The sequence below is a fragment of the Marmota monax genome, unplaced genomic scaffold (genome assembly GCF_021218885.2).
Source record: "Marmota monax isolate L192 unplaced genomic scaffold, Marmota_monax_Labrador192_F-V1.1 WCK01_AAM20220418_F8-fsc00083, whole genome shotgun sequence".
NCBI classification, from domain to species: domain Eukaryota; kingdom Metazoa; phylum Chordata; class Mammalia; order Rodentia; family Sciuridae; genus Marmota; species Marmota monax.
The window spans coordinates 3,179,946-3,202,295 of record NW_026692848.1 but is presented as its reverse complement, the minus strand read 5'-3'; the positions used below and the strand labels follow the sequence as shown (position 1 = coordinate 3,202,295).

The following is a 22,350-nucleotide window of genomic DNA, read 5'->3' as shown; positions in this document are numbered from 1 at the left end:
CTGCACAATTAGGCAAACTCTCCTATAAGTAGTGATTCAAAAAGAAACACTCCCAATAACTGTAAATATGGAAAGCTGAGTGCTATCTTTCTGTAAGCATTTCAGTGTGCCCTGAGCCATTCCGTGACCTCTAGGAAGTTCCTGAGCCCCGCTTCATTTCTCTACTGACTCCGACCTTCGTATTCTCCTGCTTACTTAGGGCATGTCATGCATGTTGTTCATCCTGAATTTCTTGTACTTGGATCAAGATTAGCCACGGGAGACAGACTGCATATGCTCACCCCATAGCAAACACAGAAGCTAGTTCCCCGACGGCTTGAAAAGGACACTTTCACACACAGCCCTCTCAACAAAGCTCCAACGACTCTTATGAGGACCAAACTCAAAAGGAATAATTTTTCACTTAGGTTTATGAGATCCATAGTCTTCCTACTGATATGGAATTTTGAAGATTAAATAGTCCTTACTAAAAAAGGAGCACTCTGATCTTGTCCTAATTGACAGCTTTTTGGAAAATCTTCACACTTGCTCAAAACCAGCCTGACAGGAAACCTGGCATTCCACATGTTCCTCCAGGGTCCTGTAAGTCACAGAACAGCAGCTGTCTGTCCCCTCAGCTTCCCACAGAACCTGCAGCCTGACCACCAGAAGAGGCCAGCCGTCCTGCAGGCAATTATCCTGCAGAGACTGGACCACCCTTCACACACCTGCAGGATCCCAACTGTGAAGAAGGAACAGGGGGAAGGGGGGGGGTGCACTTTAACTGGGCCTCATTCTGCCCACTGTTCTGACTGCCTGCCTCACAAACCCTTCTCCTCCCATAGGAAGCCTCCTGATACCTCAGAACCAATAACGGTGTCTGTCACAGAAAGGGGGAGAACCAGCACCTGCCTCCCAGAGGCCTGCTGGGACCCACAGGGACAGCTGGTGACCTTCCTATTGCTCAGCAACTTTAATCCTCCCAAAGCCCCAGGAAAAGGGACCATCATCTTTATTCCATTTTATAGAGGAGGTGACTGAGGCAAAAAGAAGCTTCCCCCTGATTTCTCACAGACAGTGTGGGGCGGGGCCAGGTGCAAGCTGCTGCTGGGATCTGGGCCCTCCTGTGACGGGGCAGGCACTCAGCCAGCACTCTCTGCAGGACGGCCAAGAGTGCCCACCGAGACCCAGGCTAGAGAGGATCACCTGCCTCCACCATGACAGCTGTGGCTACAGCGGCTCTCACTGGGCACTGCCCACCTTTCTGCTGGGAGAGTGGCTGCACCCCCACGGGCCCTGTGTTCTGGACCATGTGTCCAGACCATGTGTCATGACCAGACCAACACGCCAGTAGCATGCAAGCACTGTCCTGGCCACATGCCTGTTTGTGTGTGTGTGTGACCTGAGCTTTCTGTCCCTGTGAGGGACACTCACAGGCCTGGAAAACTGCCCACACATGGCAGCCATGAAGAGGAAAACTACACACTCAGCGATGTCCACCGAACACCTTCCGGAGCACCATCCCATGTCAGCAGCACCCCAGGATCACAAAGACCCAGGAAGCCCCCTTGTTCCCAGGCATGGCTTCTCGTGGTCTGCAAGAGGCTGGGCACAGCAAGGCTTCCTATCCAAGGGCTGGGAAAGGGCACAGGAGGGAGTGCAGCAGCCCAGACCTGAGCTGGCCACAGTCCTCCAGATCTGAGCTAGAGCCTTCACAGAGCCCTCAGAGAACTCTCTGCAAATGATACTTACAATACAGGCAGCATGCCAGAGCAGAGGGCAAAATCTGCCAAGAATTACCACACAGCCAAAAGTTAATTTCTAAAAACGTGCCCCGTCTCCTACCCCTGGAAATAAGAAAATGCATTTTAGCAATTATTCTCTACACTCCTACTTCCCCTTAGGTTTCTATTCCATCCCCATCTCATTTCCTCCATCCAGCCCTTCACTTGCTGTCAATAATATCTCTTTTTAAAAATGGGTCAGGATTTCTTTGTGCTGGGTGAAAGGGGCCAACTCCAAATGCTATCTAATCAGATTCTAATACTCTTCTGTGAAAGGTCCAAGTGGAAAGCCTACACTGTTTGCTCAGAGAGAAGCAGTTAACCCTTTCGGTTTGGAAACCTTTCTATTAAGCAGCACAGCCACCCTCTCTTTTATTTCCAGGTTACAATTCTGATTAAGCACAGAAGGGGTCCAAACTCAATGCAAATAAAAGCTAAGTGAAAATGGATTTTAACGAAGAGGGAGGAGGAGGAAGGAGTCAGTCATTTCCTATCAAAGAAAATCTAGCTTTAAAAGAAAAATTGTTTAATTTTCTTATACCTTTTATTCCATTGTGCTGAGTTCAGAAAGAACGCACCCATTCCAGGTGCAGGTCATCTAATTAACACCGGTTGTTGAGATAGATCATGTAATCTTTATAGTTTATATTGCTCACATTACTGTATATATAAATGCAAAAAGTACAATTTTTAAAAAGCAAATAGTATGAAATCTTAAACTTCATCACTTAAATATATACTAGTCAAAGCTGCTAAAAGTTGAGTTCGTCATCCCAAGGTTAAGTTGCCCACACAACACCCACATTGCATAATAAGGTATGTTCTGAGTTCCTACCTAGCAATCTAAAATAGAATATTCAACAACAACGGCAAATTAGCTACCACACTAAAGGAGAACTGGAGTCTCTAAGAACTTAGAACATAAAATTTCCACCAAATATTACATAACAATGAGGACAGTTAACTGTCCCCTAGATTTTGTATCAGTGCCCTACAGTGCATCCTATTTGTGCTGAATTTTACAGTTTACAAAGCACTTTCGTATTTATTACTTGTCTTTATCCAGAACAGAAAGGGAGGGTGGGGTGGAAGGCACATGTGGGATTAGGGAAATGATTAGAAAGCGAGTGGCCCTGGAGCCCACTCCACACTGTCCAGTAGTGCTCTCCAGTCACCTGACCCAGGGGTCCTGTTCTGACCACTGCACCCCTGACCTCGCTGGCTGTGAACGCTCTCCATTACCAGGCTTCAGCTTTGTTTTCCACCCAGCATCTTGACTGCATACTTGAAAACACAGACTGATCTTACTTTTATGGGAAGCCATGACTGTTAGAAGTCTCACCTGCAATTAATACAGTTTAAAAAAGGAAGGGAGACATAAAAAGAAACCCATGTGGGGCTGGGGCTGGGACTCAGCAGTAGAGCGCGGGTCTCGCATGTAGGAGGCCCTGGGTTTGACCCTCAGCACCACATAGATAAAATAAAGGTGTTGTGTCCATTCTACAACTAGAAAAATATTAAGAAAAAAAAGCAATCCATGTACCATGTAACACCAAAAGGATGGACATGCTTCCAGTTACATGCAAATTCCTCTTTTCCACTAGGGCAGGAGAAACACACTTAATGTGAAGTTTCTAGACGCTAAAGTATTTTGGAGGCTAAAAGTCTTTCAAATCACAGGTTATAATGGTTTTCATTTATCAGTTTTTAAAAAATCCATTTAAAAGCACATGCTTTTCTATTTATGTACTATTATTACTTGTGTAATATTAAGGTCTTTACATATCACCAACCACACTTTTTTTTATTCCACCAAACAACATGCTGAACTAGCACATCTTACTACTCTAGATCTATAAAGGTTTACAAGCAAAGATTTCATGTTACTTTGTTAACAAGACCACCAAATTTTCAGTTTGACTGGAGGAATCTCCTAATTGGGAAGGAAACCATTTATACTTAAGCTTGAGGAAGAGGTGAAGAACACAAAAGCTAAGCAAGCAGGAAGCCGAGTTCTGGGCATCGTTGTGGCTATAAGAACCACTATGGCTTTCCTCCCTCCACCTTTTGGCCAGAGCATCCTGTTCTACAGAGCCGAAACTACCCCACACCCTATCTGGATGTCGAGTGAGTGTGACAATGCAGCACTGTTGCTACAGGATTCGGATGTAAGTCAACACAGATGGTTATAAAATTACTTATCAAGACGGCTCATATAATCAGCAGGACTAAGGCGAGTCATCCTGTGAGCACAATAACTTGGTACTGATTGCTACAGGGACACATTCCCAATACTCACAAGAAAAACAAATACCATGCTTCTAATATCACTGATCCGCTGTCCACGTTGTCAGCAGAGCTGTCAGAAAGTGGCGACACCTGTAGCAGGCCCTCGGCTCCCTGCCATGTTCAAACTAGCTAGCAGCTGCCCAGCCTCTGGTCACCTGCTCACCAGACAGCAGGGTGGCAGGCAGCCTGCAGCAGAGGGAGGAGCTGGCTCTCCCAGAGGCACGTGGGGCTGATGCCTGGCAAACCTTGGAAAATCCCAAGAAAAGTCAACAAGAATGCCTAACAACAACCTGAGGTTATTAATTACGCTGGCAGATTCAAAGGCATTTCTAGATTATAAAAAAGAATAATTGATGCTCATAAAGTAAAAAGGCAGAATATCAGACTCGCAATACCATATTTAAGAAAAGCATCACACATTTTTAAAAGGTCTATATGTAAATAACTCAATGAATGCAGTGACCTAAAGTTACACTCTAGTACTCTGGGAAACGCTGTATACCCGGGAGGGTTCGGCCTCGGCCTGGGAGGCACAGGCTGCGCACGCTCACCTGCACGGCATGATTAGCCTGGTCTTGATGGGAGCTCGTCCCCCATGCCACCACAGAGACTCCTGCCACCTATGAGCACAGGAGCACGCAGTCCTGCCGCCCTGCCTTCAGCACTAGACTCAGTCTGCTTCTGAGCCACACGTTATTACCATTCATCCTCTGTGGACTGTTGTAAGAACCAAATAAGAAAAATAATACAAAACAATTCTTTAAAACAGAAAATCTCTCCCTGTCTGGAGAGCGTATTATCATCCCTCTTAACTCTCCAGCTGATGTGTCCCCTGGAGGACAGCACCCACAGCCTCTCCTCCAGGACACCAACCTCGAGCATCCCAGGCACACTCTCAGATGCATTCCATTCCCTCGGTCCACCAAGAGGGCACGTGGTCCTGAATGAATCTGCTCATCTGCGGGGAACATGACTTACTGCTTTGACTCTGCAAATGCAGCATGCCAACGAGGCTGCCGTCCTCACCTGCCACACCTGGATTCAACTGTGTGCCTCTCAAGTCCCCTTCTTCAGGTCTCACATGTGGCTCCCTGCACCAGAAAACATGTCCCCACCCACACTGCTTGACTCAGGGAAATGCTGTCAATGCCCCAGGTGGCTGCAGCACCCTACATGAGTGTCCAGAGCACTGTACTTGCTTTGGTCACTTTGACTCCATAATATAGGCTTGCTGAGGTCACAACACCGACTGGTCCACAACCGTCCCCCTACGAGGCACTTAAACACATTCACTGCACTGAATTCTGCTGCGGGAGACTGCCACACAAATACGGACATTAAAACAAGCAGAACACAGTTACAGAGACACGGGAGAGGCAAAGCCCTGGGTGGGCCCAGTCTCAGATGATCAGTCAGTGGCATTCCCTGCCTGGAAGCAGGAGGAGGGGAAGCACCCATAGTCCTCTTTGGTCTTGCTAAGGAGACCTGTCAGCCAAATCTCAAAAGCCAAATCACACCTGCTGGCTCTCCTCCTCCAGCCTTGTGACTTTCAGATACCCCCAGGAAGGAGAATGCCAGCCGGCCTGGGAGCTGACTTATACGCAGTCTGGGGATTCAGAGTTGAGGCACCTTTCACATCATTTACTCTTCTGCGGCATACCTCAAAAAAAAAAAAAAAAAAGTACCCGATCACACATTTTTAAGTTCACCTAGAAAAAATTTATTGTGAGTTTACGTAGTTGCAAATGATACGTGTTCCCATATATTTTTATAGCGAATATGCCTTGGGCCTATTTTTGTCAAAACCTTGGAGCTAAGGAAAAGCTCATTCAGTGGGTCGTCTTTCTTTCTACCACACAACCTTCCAGGAAAGCCAATCTTCACTGCTGAGCCAAATGCTGAATCAGTCCTAGGCTCTGTCTGAAGGTTATTTCATAGTTTAAACACATATTCTCACTTGCATCCCTGTGACTGCTGCTCATTTCTGAATTGTGATTCTAGATAGACAGGTAGGTGGGAGGGTGGAAAGACGGACGGATGGAGGTGTGAGTGTGTCGATGGGTGTGTCAACGGGGATGAAGACACAGAATCTCTCCATGAGCCTGTGAGTGTGAAATGAAGTCTACCTGCTGGGCTGTCCCTGGCCCCTCCCTCAGATTCAAAGCTTCTCAGATCCCCAGAGATTTTGAGACCCTGGGGCAAGGAGCCGTAGGGGATTCTGGGTAGAAGAGACGCATGCCTTTCTTCTCTTGGAAACGAGAGGACAGTGAGGGGAAGGAAAGGAGGTGAGTGAAATACGCAGGCCAGAAAGACTCACGCCACAGGCTCCACTTCCATGTGAAAGCCTAAAAAGTCAAGATGACAGAAGAAAAGAGCAGAAGGGTGGTCACCAGGGGCTGCAGGTTGGGGTAAAGGGACAGGGAAAATGTTAATCAAAGTCTACAAGATTTCACTGGGCAGGAGGACTGGGCCTTAGAGATCTGCATAGCAGAGACCGTATTTAACAACAATGTGTATTTCAAAGTTGCTCTACCTAGATTTTTTATATTCCCACCATGAACAACTGCTGAGCAGGTGAGGCAATGGATGACAATTAGCTTGAAAGAATCATCCCACAAAGTCACACACAGAAATGGCACATGTCCCCAACATGCAGAATTATCATGTTAGTTCAAGGTAAAATTTTACATTACAAAAGTAGAAACGCGGGGCTGGCTGACCTAATGTCAGGCAAATCCATCTCTAAGGAACGGATTCCTTTAGAGTAACCTTTGTCCACGTGGCCTCCTGCTGCAGCTTCGCCCATCTGAAGAGCCCCCACAGGATGGGGCGCAGAGTCTCCCTTGGCAGGACTTCACCCTAGCATCACGCCAGCGAGCAGAACTGCCAATGGTTTTCCTCCTGCTCCTCCCAACACAGCCATGACCCCCCAGCAAGGTACCGTAACTATGGTACATATTATTAGAAGCGGCACACATACTACGGGTGCGGCCTGCTGTAACTTCCCTGACATGGCCCAGTAACAAGCAACGGTGTACTACCCAGACCTGCACTGGGGCCTCGACGACACGGCCAGGATGAAAAACAGAGACATCAGCCATGGAGCAAGATCCCAGCAACCTCGGTGGACATGGATGTGATTTCCCCCAAAAAAGGATACAGTGATGCCCTCTCCCCCATCCAGTTCCGCCGCACAAAAACACTTGCAGTGTCCTTCCAGAAGATGTGCCACCTGCACCACAGAGTTCTTAGGGACAGGCACGTGTTTGTACTGGAGTCCCTTGCTTTCTGTCTGTAAACAGAGACTCAGGACCATAAAACTCTAAGAACCATGAAAATCAGTGACATAAATCCTATGTGAAAACCTACAATTCCTGTTTCATCGAAATGTGGCCCTTCTGGCTCCCCAGGGAAGTTAATGTGGGGCAGAGCACTGTGCCCCATACAAGGTGGCACCTGGACAAGAGGGCTGACGTCACAGTGGTTGGCTGGGCCCACATCCCAGACTGGGTGACCTTGGTGATGGGACCTCTTTCCACTGACATACAGTGGCTCCCCAAAGTCCCCAAGGGAGAAATCTGTGTCTGTTAAAAACAATGTGTTCTAACCCAGGGAGGGGCCAGCCCGTGGCTGTTCTGGTACAATTTTGTGGAAACACACCTAACGAGTCATTTGTCTCTGCACTGTCTGTGCTCCTGATACAGTGGCAGGCCACAGAAGACACAAGGCCCCCAGAGCCTAAGACACTACCTGGACCCCACAGGAAAGCTAGCCCTGTCCTGAGACAATAATTGCACATATTTGCTTTGATAAAATATGCTATTTCAGTATTTATTTTAAAATAGTCTATATGGTAACCATTACAATAATTTAATCATTTGCTTTATATAATTTTCTGATCCAGAAAAATGCAGCCATAAAGACATTTTACTAAGCCAAATCCCATCTGTGCCAGACTCATAAGGACAGCTACACTCCCCTTGTGGTTTCAATGCAAGGTCTAGAATAATTGCTTTTAAAAGCTGAAGACTAGAAGCATCAAAACAGTGGAAATCCTTGATAATTTGAGTGCTCTCTGCATAGAATGTTCTAGTTCAATTGAACATTCTCACTAATTGAGGATTTATCAGAAAACCTTTTCTTTCTCCAAATTCTTTGGCAAAAACCCTTTTTCCAATGTGAATTTTCTTGCCTAACAGCATTCAGAATATAAATCAGCCTTTCATCGATAGTGAAGTAGGCCTTGCCTCCGTTAAGTATAATTCTGTCTCAAAACCTTAGATGTAATAAGAAGTGCAATTGTTTGGATTATAAAGTCCTCAAGAAAAATTTTAGAATTAATGAAGGCTTTTAAAGAGTCACATGCCTCAGACTCCACAAGTGGGAGGAAGAAAATGGTGTCGTCTGCTCTGGAGTTCCGTCAGGAGCAAGAGCTCTGGCGCTTGGTGCCACCTCCACTTGGCCCTCTTCCGGGGTCTGTGCCAGTGATGACGACCTGTCCCTCCCAAGGCCAGCTCAGCTGAGGGAGTCAGCATCCCGCCGCAGGGCACACCCGGCCCCACTGCCTGCTGTCCACCCTGCTGGCCAGGCCGTGACGCCCACCGGGCCTGCCAGCAAAAAGCACCAGGAAGCACGGAGCACTGCTGCCCTGTCCCCAGGGAGGGTCCTGCCAGACCCAGCCCTTACTGCCCCATGGGCAATGTTCATGGCTCCCCTCCTGCAGGGTTCCCCTAGGGCCTGTGACTCCTGCTTCACTCGGTCCCTCCTGGCACCTCCCAGATGAAGTGACCTGTCCTCACATCACCCAGGCTAAGACACTGGAGCTCACAGAAATCTTTCTCAATGAAAACAAAGTGATTCAGAGAACAACCTCAGAGGCTGGCCAGGCCACACAGATGCATCCGCATTTAAGTCTGGTGTAACCTGCACTGGTGGCTTCTTAAACACTAACTAATGTCACCACACACTGCCTAACGACTGTGGACGGCCTCATGTCTTCTGCCTGAGGCTGGCTTCCTCACATGAGGTGGGAAACCAGCAGAGAGAGCAAGGTCACCAGCCAGTGCAGCTGCGGGTCGGATCCCCAAATAGGACCACACCAAGCCTCCTCGGGAAAGTGGGCCACTGGCACAGAGAGGGCCAGCCCAGGCAGCCTCAGCCACGGAGGGCAAAGGTCGTCCCCACCTGGGGAGCAAGACACGCATTTATAGAGCTCTTCCTAAGGGCCACAAACGCTTAAAAAAGAAGAGCAACATTTTAAGGATTTCTGAACACTGCCCTGCATTTCTTCTTTTTATATTACGGAAAGCAAGCCTCTCATATGTAATTCAGAGGGAACATTTTTTTCAGTTTAAGAAAATTTCAAAGTATTATGACTTAAAACAAGTCTGTGATTTTCTTCTCTGGAAGACAAAAGTACTGGAGGAAAACTAACACTGTCAGGACACCCACTCTGCAGAGCGGGAAGCTGGAGCCCTGAGAAAGGGAACCACTGAAACTTGAGGCCAGCTCTCCTCCACACAGAGGCCTCCCCGCCGCGGGGCCATGCTTCCTGTGACCCGTCATTCAACAGGGGATTCCCATGGGGCACTCCACTGGTCATGGGAGGTGGTCAGCAAGTCTCAGCTCACGCTGCCAAGCAGACCGAGGAAGAGGAAGCCAATTGTCAGGACACAATTCCCACCATGTGCCCTCTGCAGCACCCAGGGCAGGAGGAGCCTCAGCCAAGGCTGAGCAGGTGGTATCTACTTGAAACTTCTCTTGGTATTTATGAGAAATCGCCTACTGGAAAACAAGCCAATCGGTAACTTTTTAAGGACACACATCCATTCCGTGGGGTCAAAAAAAATTCGAAAATACTGTAACAGACAAATGTAATTCTTCTAATAATTTATAGCTTTAAATCAAAACAATATCATTTATTGATAACTTTGTTTCGCATAAATGCAAACCAGATGTAGAATGTTTTTAGAGGAGTTTAAAATGTAGCCTTCTCAAAACTTACTCTTGAGATAATTGCTTATAGGCACATCCTCAACTTTTCTTCTTAGAATGAATTACATTTCAAAAAAAAAAAAACTGTATTACTGATAGGACTAAGATCACTAGTATTATAGACCAAAAATCCACAAAATTCTGAACGAAGCAATAGCCAGTTACGAGGGGAAACCTCATACATACAAAACAGTACAAGCAAAAGTGCCCACTGGAGATGGTCCAGAGAGGGACAGGGCAGTCGAAGGTGTCCTTGACCAGGCCCACGGGTCGGAGGCCACCCAGCTTTCCCTTACCACACACAGAAGGCCCTCCAGAAATACCTGCTTGGAGTGGGGGGCATGCTGACACGAAGAGGGCAGGAGGAGAGGGCAGCGGGCCCCTCTGAGGTGGAGAGGTTCCGGGAAGGGGATCTATTCCAGACTATTCCAGACTTTTCCAGTGGGCTTCCCTAAATGGAAGAGTTCTAATGGCGATCACTTTTTTCCAATTCGTTCTCTTTCTAAAAATCCTTCCCTTTTATTTCAACACATTTTCCTTTCATTCCTTGCCAGGAAAGTGGAGCTGCTGGATACTGGCTTTTCCTGCCCGCAGTCTCCCAGAAGCTGTGCTTCCTGCACTGCAAAGAACACCTTTCCTGGCCTCAGGAGCCCCAGGCAGCTCCGCTCTCCCCTTCCCCAGGCTCCCTCCACCACCCCACCCCCCAGACATCAGGGAGGCTCCAGGCCACCATTTCAGAAGAGACACTGGTGGGGCCGCTGGGAGCCCAAGGAAATGACCAGCTGGTGAGTCCCTGCTTCCTCTGCTGCAGGCTCCCAGTGAACGCCAGGTCCACTCCGCGTCACCTCCTTTCTCCTCGGGGAAAGCTGGCGATGGCAAGGCTGCTGCCGCTCGGCTGCGCCACAGGCTCCCTTGACGTGGGCTCAGCAGATGTGTGTCCATGTTTCCACCGCCAGACTGCCCACCCTCCCCAGACCGCCCACCCAGGCACAGACTGCCCACCCTCCCCAGACTGCCCACCCTCCCCAGACCGTCCACCCAGGCACAGAGCACAGGGTAAACAGTGCCCAGGACCAGCCATGCGTCGGCAGCAACAGGAAAAAAATGAATGAGAGCAAGCGGGTCTCCCTGCACACGAGCCCAGCGCTCTGCCAGGGAACTCGGAAAGTGCTGGAACCCTCCAAACCTGGCGCTGAACACTTCGCCCTCTTAGCTTATGTGGGCCTTCCCACCAGCTGTGACCCAGCTATCAGAAGTCATACCAACTCTGAATCTCAAAAGAGTTGGCCAGGATACATTTAAAAGTGTACCAACACACACAAAAAGAAGATTTAAAACATCACTTGGAAAAAAATTGACAGATTTCCTAATGATGGCCCATTTGACAAAAAGAATAGAACAGTTGTGAAACAGAGAAGGTGCCAGAACTCTCCGATATAGTCAGATCTGATGAGGAAGGTAGCAAACGAGGGCACTGATATTATGCATAAAGCGTAACCTCTACCACAAAGACACTCCCTGGGCCTGCCAGCCTCAAGGGCCCAGGGCACTGTGAAGATGAAGGGCTGAGAGGCCACCCTCTCCCCGGCCAGGCCCCGGCCCCATGCTAGAGACAGCTGCAACAGAAGAACGGCCCAGAGAAGGAGGCCGGCCTGGGCAGGGGGACAGGGCCCCGCCTCCCAGACCTGGACGATGCATCAAGGACCAGCTGCCCTGAGCCCAGCAGGAACCCGTGAGGTCCACAGGAGAAGACAGCAGAGGCCCAAGAGGCAACTGCAAAGGCTAGGACAGGGTCCTCACAAACCCAGGGACTACAAGGAAGCTGCAGTTAAAATAAGACCCAGGGTGGACTAGGAGGAAATTATATTAAGTGATAAGACCAAGAAAAGGTCAACATTATTAGGGAGACATAGGAACATGAGCAGGGCTGACATGGAGGCCGAGGAGAGAAGCTAACGGGGAGGAAGAAGCCGCTCAGACAGACACAGCAACAGCACTCCCTCCAAACCCACCGCAGAGGCCGGAGAGAGATCCAACGGGAACCTCTGCCTAGTCCATGCTCCACCCTGCGCTGCACAGAGGGCTCTCTGGGCAGGTGCTCCTGACGGCCAGCACCTCGGGGACAGCGGCTCCCGCTCAGCTCCACCAGGTTTGCCAAGGACACAGGTCATCAGTTCCCGCCGCCCCTGCTCTAAACTAATAATCACATGGCTGTCATGTGGGGATAGCCTATGTCCAGGAGCCCCGTGTCATTGAGTGGTGACAGCGCTGGAAGTGTGTTTCCACTCACTTGAGAAGGCTCGAACGTACAGCTCATGTTCCCTCAGCGAAGACGTTCGGTTTCTTGCCAAAATGTAGTTATTTCTGCCAGATGAATCTGGCTGGGCAGCTCTCCAACCATTTAAACAATAGTTCATATCTTAACTCTGAAGCTATCGACAAGCAGAGTCAGAAATTACATTAAATAGAAGGGATTTTTTTTCCATTCGCAAATATGTGCATGACGTAGAAAAGGAGCTGATAACTCCGAGGGGTAGTGATGCGTGTGATTTTTTTAACATTCATAGCTTGACATTTGGGATCTTGTGTAGGAGAAGTAAGTGGGAGGCTAGAGGAAGGCAGAAGTCAACTGAACAAACTTTAGAATCTGACAAAGCTGTGATCTCAATAGAAGACAAGAAAAAACAACAAAACTCCATCAACAACTAAGTAAAGGAACGCACGATTAAACAAGTGGCATTTTGGCAAATTCTTGCTTATTTTTAAGTGTAATTTCTGTATAGGGAAATAAGTAATATTATCCAAAAGTCAAAAAACCAGAAAATACTCTTTGAAAAGTCCCCCTATAACTCTCACTCCCCATGCACCCATGCCTTGTCCCTCCTCTGGCACCCTACACTGCCCAGGGTCATTAAGAGTTTCCTGTGTGTCTTCCTAGTTTCTTTGTGCATTTATTGTCCTTTCTAACACAAAAGTGTGTGTGTGTGATGTGTGTGAGTTCAGTATGTGTGGGTGTTACACCCTGTGTTTTTAGTGTACCAATGCATCTTTGGCGTATTCATTTTTACTGTTGAAATGTTACTCAACCAGGCAGAGCCTGGTAGACTATAAGTTGTTTCGGATGTTCTACTTCAAACGATAATGCACTATGTGATACCTTGTTAAGTCATTTTGCCTTTGTGTGAGTATGTATTCCCAGATGTAAAATTATTGGTTCAATGCATACATGCATTTTTCATAATGATCAATACTGCAAAACTACCCTCTTCAAGGGCTGTATCCCTCGATACTCCCCCAGGGAACACAGGAGTGCTGGCCTCTTCCTGAAGTTACCAACTGTGTGTTTCAAAGTTTATTAATTTTATAAACCTGGCAGGTGAAAAAGGTACTTAGTGTTATTTAAAACCACATTTATCTTATCAGAAATAAAGTGGCACGTCTTCTTATTTTCTAAAGAGTCATTTACTTCTCTTTTTCCATGCACTCTGCTCACATTCTTGAACTACCTGTGGGTGCTGTCTTTCTTAACAATTTCTGGGAGCTCTTCTATATCAAGAGGGTCATTACTCTGCTGTGATAGGAGCAGAACATGTTTTCTCCAAGTTCAAGAACCGCTAGCAATTTGATGCTGCTTGAGCTTCAAACACCTCAGGAATGGAGAGAGGGCCAGAAAGGCAGCGGAGCCGCTGTCTGGGGCTCTCCAGAATTGCTCTGGACCTCCCTGGTCCTGTCTAAGGCCATGTGAAGATGTGTTGTTTTGTTTCCTTAATGTAGATTACCTTGGATTTTGAGTCACATTTAAAAAGGTGTTTCCCATTCCAAGGCTGGAAAGGAATTTCCTTTTTTTTCTTTTTATGGTTTCCTTTTATTATATTTAAATATACGATCCATTTGAAATGCATCCTGGATACAGCAGAAGGATCCCATTTTATGTTTTTTTTTGGTCAGATGCCCACTCTTTACCAAATAGTCTTCTCCACCATCTTCCTTTCCTCCTTGCACCCGAGATGACCCTTTCACGGATCCTGGACTCCTATGTGTGTCTGCTTTCCGGCTCTTCTATTCTGCATCAGCTGTCCACCCTTTCATTCACCTGCCAGCACCACACTGTTGGAATCACTGAGGTTTTCATCTGTCTTAAAAAACTAAATGACGTGTTAATCACAAGAAGCAGAGTATTATCCCCAAAAGACATGATGACTGACTAGACACAAATGTTTCTGAAAGTGAACTTCTGATCCCAGGACAAAAACAACATCTGGAAGTACACATTTCCCAGATCCAGGGAACCATACCGTCGGGCCCTTTCAGACGTCATTTTAGTTTTCTTTCTAAAGTCTGCTAAAACAACATTGCAAAAGCATAAAAACTGCATTACAGACAAATAAGCACTACCTGCCTTCCACACAAGCATGCTGCTCTCTCCCCCTCTGCACCCCCTGTACCCCACCCCAGCCTGCAGTTCTGCAAGTTACCTGCTCCTCTTTTCACCGAAGGAAATTTTTCTTTATGCAAAACTGATTCTTACACCATACTTGCTCACTATAAAAAGTCAAATACGGACTGGGTTATAGCTCAAAGGTAGAGCGCTAGCCAAGTACACGTGAGGCACTGAGTTCAATCCTCGGCACCGCATAAAAATAAATAAATAAAGGTATTGTATCTATCTGCAATGAAAAATATTTTTTTAAGAAAGCCGAATATGCTTGCATTTTTTGTCAAGCACAGTAGCACACGCCTATAATCCCAGCGGCTCCAGAGGCTGAGACAGGAGAATCTTGAGTTCAATGTCAGCCTCAGCAACAGCAAGGAGCTCAGCAACTCCATGAGACCCTGTCTCTAAATAAAACAGGGCCGGGGATGTGGCTCAGTGGTTGAGTGCCCTTGAGTTCAATCCCCAGTAGCAAAAATAAAATTAAACATGCTTGCATTTTTATATATATAATATATCCGAACATATAGCATTATTTTAGCACTTTACAAGCAAACTGCTCTCTGCTATGAAGCAAATGTTTTCGTCCAAGTAACAGTTTCTTCTCATGGCCTCAGGAAAGAAAGCTGAAGCTCCCCCAAAGCCCAGCACACACCTCCCTCCTTCCCTGGGCTCCGGCGGCCGCTCCCTGCTGACCTCACTGCGTGTGAAGTACTGTGTTCCCAGTGACGCAGAAGCCCAGGCACCGGTGCCAAAGAGTGTATTTAGACTACATGAAAAAAAAATAATGAATCAAATGAAGTTTCAAGTTATGCCAGCAAAATCCTACGATCACATTGTTTCATTACTTCTTTCCTTTTAAGAAAATGAATATTTTAAAGGACCATTTCACTCATATTCCGCCACTTAGACACCTTCGTATTCCTTCACTGGACTTCTTGCGGTGGCAGTGTGCTAGGTTCTGTGATTCAGAAGTTGAACAAAACCCACTCCTGCCCTCAAGGCACACACACAGGCTGGGGTGGGGGGGGAGACACCCAGCGGACAACTGGCAGTACCAGGTGACACTGCAACATGTGAGAGGACCAGGAAGCCTCAGAGAAGGTTGGGATTCCAGGGGACAGGACAGGCAGCTGCCCACCCAGCCAGAGAAGGCTCCCGTCAGCGGAGACAGAGTGACCTGGGGCAGAAGTTCACCAACCTCAGGCAGGGTGGTGCATGAAACACACTGAGGAAAACGAGAGGTGGGACCAGGGACACGTTCAGGACCTGGCAGCACCCTCGGGGCAGTGGGGTGTCACCAAGATGTGCCCGTCCCAACTATGCACTCCTCTACCCAAGGTCAAGCCTCAAGACATACCCTTGTCACTTTGACCTGCCTGGACCCCTCATCAGACAGAAACTCCTTAAAAGTCAGGGACAGGTCTCATGACATTTACTGCCACCAAGGAGACAGTAAGTAAGGCACTGTAGGCAATAGACATCTGTGCATCACGTGCCTTTGGCGCCTACCCCTTCCCTCTGCATAAAGCATGGCACAGCCTTCCCAGGAAGACAGACCCTGGTGCCTGACTGCCAGACCCTCTGTGTCCTGCCCTCTTCACTGCTGTCCAGAGCCCCGCGCCACACGGCCGTCCCAGTTCACCTGTCCTGAATCCTCTGTGTCTGCCCAGCTCCTCTCTTCCCTCTGGAATCATCCTCTCATCACTGCACAAACCCTTCCTCCCTCGAGACACCTCTCCAGGGCTATCCTGCTGGTCACTCTTCACCAGGACGTGAATCTGAGAGCTTCAAAGTACGTGTCTTTTTGGCTCCTTCTATTCTTCAAATGCAGAGAGTTTGTATGTTTGCTCTAATTGGGGGTCATTAGCCCACCCCTCCCAAGTGGGCAGCTCACTCCCACCCCCCAAAACCCCCACTGCAAGCCTCTCTGTGCCTGCCTCCTGTAACAGCCAACTCTCAGACGACCACGGTGCTGCCCTCAAGGGAAATGGGCAGAAAGTGTCTGCTGAGACACTGTAGACTTGGTGCCCACCCCAGCCCACTAATAACAGGGTATCAGCATCCACACCACTCTCCCCAGTTCCCTCAGGGGATAGTTTTCATTAAGCTCTTGAGGGTGCACAGCACCCCATTCCTCCTGGCTTCTTTAAGGGGCTGTTCCATCCGCTCTCAGCTACTTCTTCAGCTTCCTTTTCTTTAGCAAATGAACCTTCTCAAGTGAAGCCTCCCCAGGGAGGTAGCCAGTACTCATGTGCTGGCAGCTCTGAGGCCAACTCCCAGCTTGGCTTCCCTCAGGATGAAATCTGCCCTAGGATACGTTCATTGCCACCAACTCTCGCCCCACTGCAGCGGGCTTCCGTCATCTTGCCAGCTCGACCGCTGATGGCATGCTAGATGCTGGACTCACCTGGTCTCTGGGGCACCTGGTCTCTTCCATCCTGAGGTTCCTCCCTTGAGCTCCGTGGGCTGTTCTGTTCCATGTCTCCTCCTCTGTTTAGATGGCTCCTGCTCAGATCATCCCAGTGCTCTTTCTTCCCGTCACGTCTGTCCTCTGCCCTCTTCCCACTGCCTCTGTTCATTTCCCATTTGCACCCCCAACAGTGGCTTCAGCTACTGCCTCAGGGGTGGCAATTCACTGTCTCCAAAGGGTCACCACTTTCACCCATCAAACTTCTATGGAGCACTTCCACTGCTCGAACCAAGGCACTGTTCAACAACCAGCGCCTGTGTTTCCCTCAAAACCTGCTCAGAGTTCACATGACCTATCTACATACTCGCTGGCTCTAAGTACCTCCAGTTGGGATCAGCCTCTGATTCCCAAATTGTCCAGCAGCCTTCCTAACGTCTCCAGCATGCTGTGGCGTAGGCACTCCAGGATGCCACTGCCAAAGGGAGCCTGATCCCAGCCCCGCCCCGTGCTGCTGCTGCAGACCTCCCGCCCAGGGGCAGCTCCACCCGCGACCCACTGTGATCCCACTCTGGAGTCCCCCCCTTCCTCCACGTGTCCAATCCACCTGCTGCCTCTGAGTGCCTTCTGCGCCCTCACTGCATTTCATTTCTGGCCTCAAACCCCAGTCCAAGTCACCTTTGTCATCTCCTGGCTTGACTACTGCAGTGGCTTCTCATGCTATTTCCACAACAGCCCCTACAGTAGTCACCAAACGACAGCCAGGATCAGCCTCTGAGAGCATCAGTCACACAGCACCACGAGCTCCAGACCCTCCCACAGCAGGCCTTACACATGGGGTGAGAGGTACTCCCCGACTTACAAAGCTCTGCTCTGACCCCCACCACTGCGGCTTCTCTCCATGCCCACATTCTGGTGGGCTCCAGGAATGCAGCCTCATCCTGCCCCTCCAGCCTGGGGGCGTCCCCCAGGTGATCTTCTCCCTGATACAGGCACACTGGCCACACTGAAAAGGTCCCACGGTGGATGCTCAGCTGCAACTCACTGCCAGCTCCGCTGCCTGCAGCGTGAGAAGCAGGGGCCACATGGCTGAGACTCCCACCGCTCAGAACACATAGGTGCTCACTGCTGATGCTTTTTCCTCTGGGTGTGGCCACCCCTCCCTCATCTCCTACCTCACACCACCCAACAGCTCAACCCCAAACTGAAGAGTCAGGGTCACCTACCCTGTCCAGCTGTCGTGTTACCATTCCTGCCCCCTCTGGTTTCTGTTCTCACCTCCCCGGCTTCTTCTTCACTGGTCCAAGCCTGAGCTCAGGCTCCCACCTCTTCTCTGACTCTGCACAGAGACCAGCCCTCTGCCCCAGCCACACAGACTCCCACCCACAGGAGGGAGGGTGGTCTTCCTGCCATTCCTATGCGGGCATGAAGAGTTCTCAGAGGGCTGTTTTGTTTGTTTGCTTGCTTGCTTGTTTGTTTGCTTATTTTGAGACAGGGTCTTTCGAAGTTGCTGAGGCTGGCTTTGAACTTGTGATCCTCCTACCTCAGCCTCCCAAGCCACTAAGATTACAGATGTGCGCCACTGCACCCAGCCAGAGAATTGTTCAGCTCACCCCAAAGAATGCTTCTTCCATCTGCCTACCTTCTTCCCCACCTTGCTGCAGGTGAAAGGTACCTTTCCCAGCCTGCAAGGCCTCCCCTGGGTTCGGGGGGGGGGGGTGGCTCGCCTTCTCCACCCTCCAGCCTGGGTGCAGCCTCCCTCCGTGGATCAGTCTCTGCAGGGCCTGCCAGGCACCATGTCTGGTTCTCACTGCGTCCAGAGCTCCTATCAGCCCTCTCTCAGAAAGACAGTAAGGGAAGCTTGGCTGTCCCCTGGGGCTGACTGTCCCTTGCAAGGGCTGCTTCTGTCTCACACCCCTTTGAATCCCAGGTCCTACAATGCAGAGCACGTTCTCGGTGCACACTCATGGGTGTCTAGGTTCTCTGAAGACAGGGAGTACAGGCAGTGTGCTCCATGTTGTCTGAATCTGTTGGATTTTCAACAAAATATATGAATATGTTCCACATGTGTGTCAGCCACTGTCACACTTATAACCAAAAAAGACAAACCCCGCCCCCAGGCTCTCCGTGACCTTGCCTTCTAGAGAGAGGGCATGGGCAATAAGCAGAGGCCAGCAAAGGAACAGGGTGACTCCAGAAAGTGGCCCATGCTGTGATAAACAGGAACCCTAGAGGCCAGCTGCCCTGTCTCCCAGTCCTGAGCTCTTCTGTCCCTGAGAGTTTTACTTTAGGCAGACTTGGAAAAAGATCAGCTGCAGGAGTTTGGTCTACATTCTAAAAGCAAATTAAAATGTTTTGGATTACAACTGTTTTCCTTTTAAGGGAAAATATTCCTTTTACAAGAAAATTACTTTTTCTCCCCTTCTCAGACTGCATGGGCTGTTTTTAAACAAGAACCCACAGTGAATGAATTGCTGAAGTGCTCAACATGCCACGCTTCACCTGCTTTACACTAAAGAAAGCATTTGCTTCACTACCCACTGCACTGCATTGTCTCCTAATGGGGCAGAAAACGGTTTATGTGCAAAAATGATCTAGAGCCAGTTTGTCAGGTTGAAATAGCAGAAGACACCATCTTCTAATAGCTCTACTGCTTCTCAACCACTTTTAAGGAGTACGGGTTGTTTTTCTTTTCTCCCCACACTAAAGATGGATTTTCATGGAATTACATGATTAATAACCCAACTAATCCTGCCCAGATTAAATAACTTTGCCCTTTGGACTGAGTACCCACTCAATAAACAGCTCACCCTCCACAGAGAGTCAGTGACACTGGACACTCACACTCAGCCTAGCAGGACCTCAAGGCCTTGCTGGGCTGTTCTTCAGAGGCATCTGTATCTGCTTGTCAGATGGGGCGACTGTCATCTCCACCTCCCTCCCACAGTGTACCCTGTATAGGCCCACCAGCAGGGTGCCAGTTGGCCGTCGGCTGGTCTAGACCCTCTTCTAATACTGCACTGTGGACTTTATTTTCTTCTACAGCTTCAGCCTCGTGGAGCCCACAGGAGTACACTGATGTCAAGCCTAGTGTAGCTCCTAAGGGCTAAGCACATTTGCTCTTTAAAAAGGATTACATTTGTCTGAGTCCAGTCCAGTGTTGGCCATACAACTCCCATGTCTTAGGAAACAGAGTGGCTAGAGATGGGCATGAAGTGTGCTTAAACTCCAGTTTTGACAAATATAATTTTGTTTTGAATATTTGAGAAACATACAACACTTGCAGTCTGAAGGGTTTGCACTCTGTATTCACAAGTCTGTCCCGCGTGCTTTCCCTGCATTCTCTATATGGGCTATCTGTGGTTTCCGAGTGTCCTTAGAGCAATATTCTCAACTCAGACCCCAAGTTTCTTTCAAGATATGTCCCATGCAAGGCTCACCAGGCACCTCCTCAAGCTGTGTGGCCTTGGGGCGACAGCACTCACCGCCTGGTGCAGACAGCCTATGTTTGTTACAGAAGACTGGCCACAGTGTATACTGGCCTATCCTAGCACGACTTCGCAGCTCTACATCCGACACGCTCATCACACTGCAAAGTGACATTCACTGTACTCACTCTGGGACACCTGATAGGACTCCTACTGCAATCTGCAGCTCTCCTAGCAATGAAGTGTGATGCTGGATGTCTGAGGAAGAGCTGGTGGTCGTCAGATGACAGAAAATCAGACAAAATCAGGAATAGACACACAGCAAGGGCATTAGGCATAGAGACCAATGACCTCTTGGAGCACTGGGCATTAACACCAATCCACTTCCAGGCACTTCCTTCTTTCTCACAGTTGGCAAATTCCCCCAGGATGGGTCCATGGCTCTGCTCAGTCTGTGTCCACATCCTGGCTAGGGGCAGCAGCTTTGGAAGAAGTGTCTTTTCAGGGAATGACTGAGTGAACTAAACTGCAGAGCCAAAACATAGGATAGAACTAAGAGACATACAAATGAAAAGTATTTATACAATTATTGGACCTAGCAGCCTGTACATGACTTATCAGACCAAAAGATCAATCAAAAGAAAATGGGGAGTAAGTCAGGCAGAGTGGCACACACCTGTAATCCCAGCCACTAGGGAGCCTGAGGCAGGAGATCGCGAGTTCAAAGCCAGCCTCAGCAACACCAAGGCACTAAGCAACTCAGTGAGACCCTGTCTCTAAACAAAATACAGAACAAAGCTGGGAATGTGGCTCAGTGGTTGAGTGCCCCTGAAGACATTCAGGCACATTTATATTCTTATAGTATTCAGAAATTTTTCCTTCCAAAAGGCCCATTTACAGACAGTGACAGTGAATGGGAGAACAGTGTCTGAAATGATGGTCCTTGATGAACGGTGTCTGAAATTGTGGTCCTTGATGACTTCTTGTGTGGCAATTTTTCTTTCCAAAAGGCTGACTTTTAATGAAAACTATTAGAAAATTCTGTCAAGCTTCAACTACTTTAGGAATTGAAACCAGGGTAGCTTTTTAAGCAACAACAGACAGAACCAAAGATTCCCAACAGTGGACGCTATTCCCTATAGGATCACTTTCCTCTTCCCATTCTTGAGTGAGGAGATTCTACCTACAGATTCTGTTTAAAAGTATCTTAACATTTAATATCTTTAAGTCCCAAATAAGACAGCTGGAGCCTTTTGTTCCTAGCTGAACCCTAAACTGCTTCCAAGGGAGAGTGGGCAGGTGTAACTTCCTAGCTGGCTTCTCCTGGCAGGAACTCTGTACCGAATGGATGCCTCTTAAGGCCCTCTCCTCTAGGTGCTCTGTCTTTCTAGAGGGAAAGCCCATGATTTCTCAGAGACAACTTAAGCACCTGTCTTGGGCTGCTAATCTTTATTCTGCTCCACAATGTACATCACCATGTTAGCCCCAGCCAGGACAGACAGAAGTCACAGCAGCGTGCAAAAACAAACACCATCATCTCCAGGAAAACGTGTTCCTTCCAAATACCTAAACCCCTAAGCCTAAGTCCCACCTCTTCCCCAAAACAGAGTTTGTCACTGCAAGGTACAGCAGCCTTCAACACCATCCCCAATCCCTTGTCATAGGACAGAAGATGATGTTTATTTTGTAAAAAAGGAATTCTAGAGTGCACCAAGAAGAGGACCCTAAGCAAATCCAATTCTAGCCCAGGTCTGAGTTTTACTCCAACGCCCTCCGAGACAGACAGCAGGGTACCACATTCTCATACCACCTTTAATCCGTGACCAATTCATGGGGTCTTTTACACAAAGTAAGAAATGTCTCTGCTGACCACATCTGAGGGCCACAAGCTCACTCCATGAACATACTCATACCCAGACACACATCCCTTTTAAACTTAAGTACCCATGGATCACGAATTCAACTCACATATGAAGCTGGGTGTGGAAGCAGATACCTGGGGGAAGCCACAGGACTTAAGAGGTCAGCTGGGAG

At 48.5% G+C, this 22,350-nt stretch overlaps 1 protein-coding gene across 7 annotated transcripts in view; it reads right to left on the bottom strand.

Annotated features, from left to right (window-relative positions):
- Pde10a (phosphodiesterase 10A) overlaps positions 1-22,350 on the bottom strand; it is a 534,453-nt gene that overhangs the window by 244,547 nt on the left and 267,556 nt on the right. The window contains exon 1 of one of the 7 annotated variants that reach the window (XM_058580936.1): positions 16,889-17,379. The exons of 4 other annotated variants lie outside the window; for them this stretch is intronic. In XM_058580936.1, the coding sequence (XP_058436919.1) occupies positions 16,889-17,060 (172 nt within the window). In that variant the 5' untranslated portion in view covers positions 17,061-17,379. Of the gene's footprint in view, positions 1-12,336; positions 14,323-16,888; positions 17,380-22,350 lie in introns of those variants that run through there. 2 more of the 7 variants (XM_058580943.1, XM_058580938.1) reach the window with 2 other exon arrangements.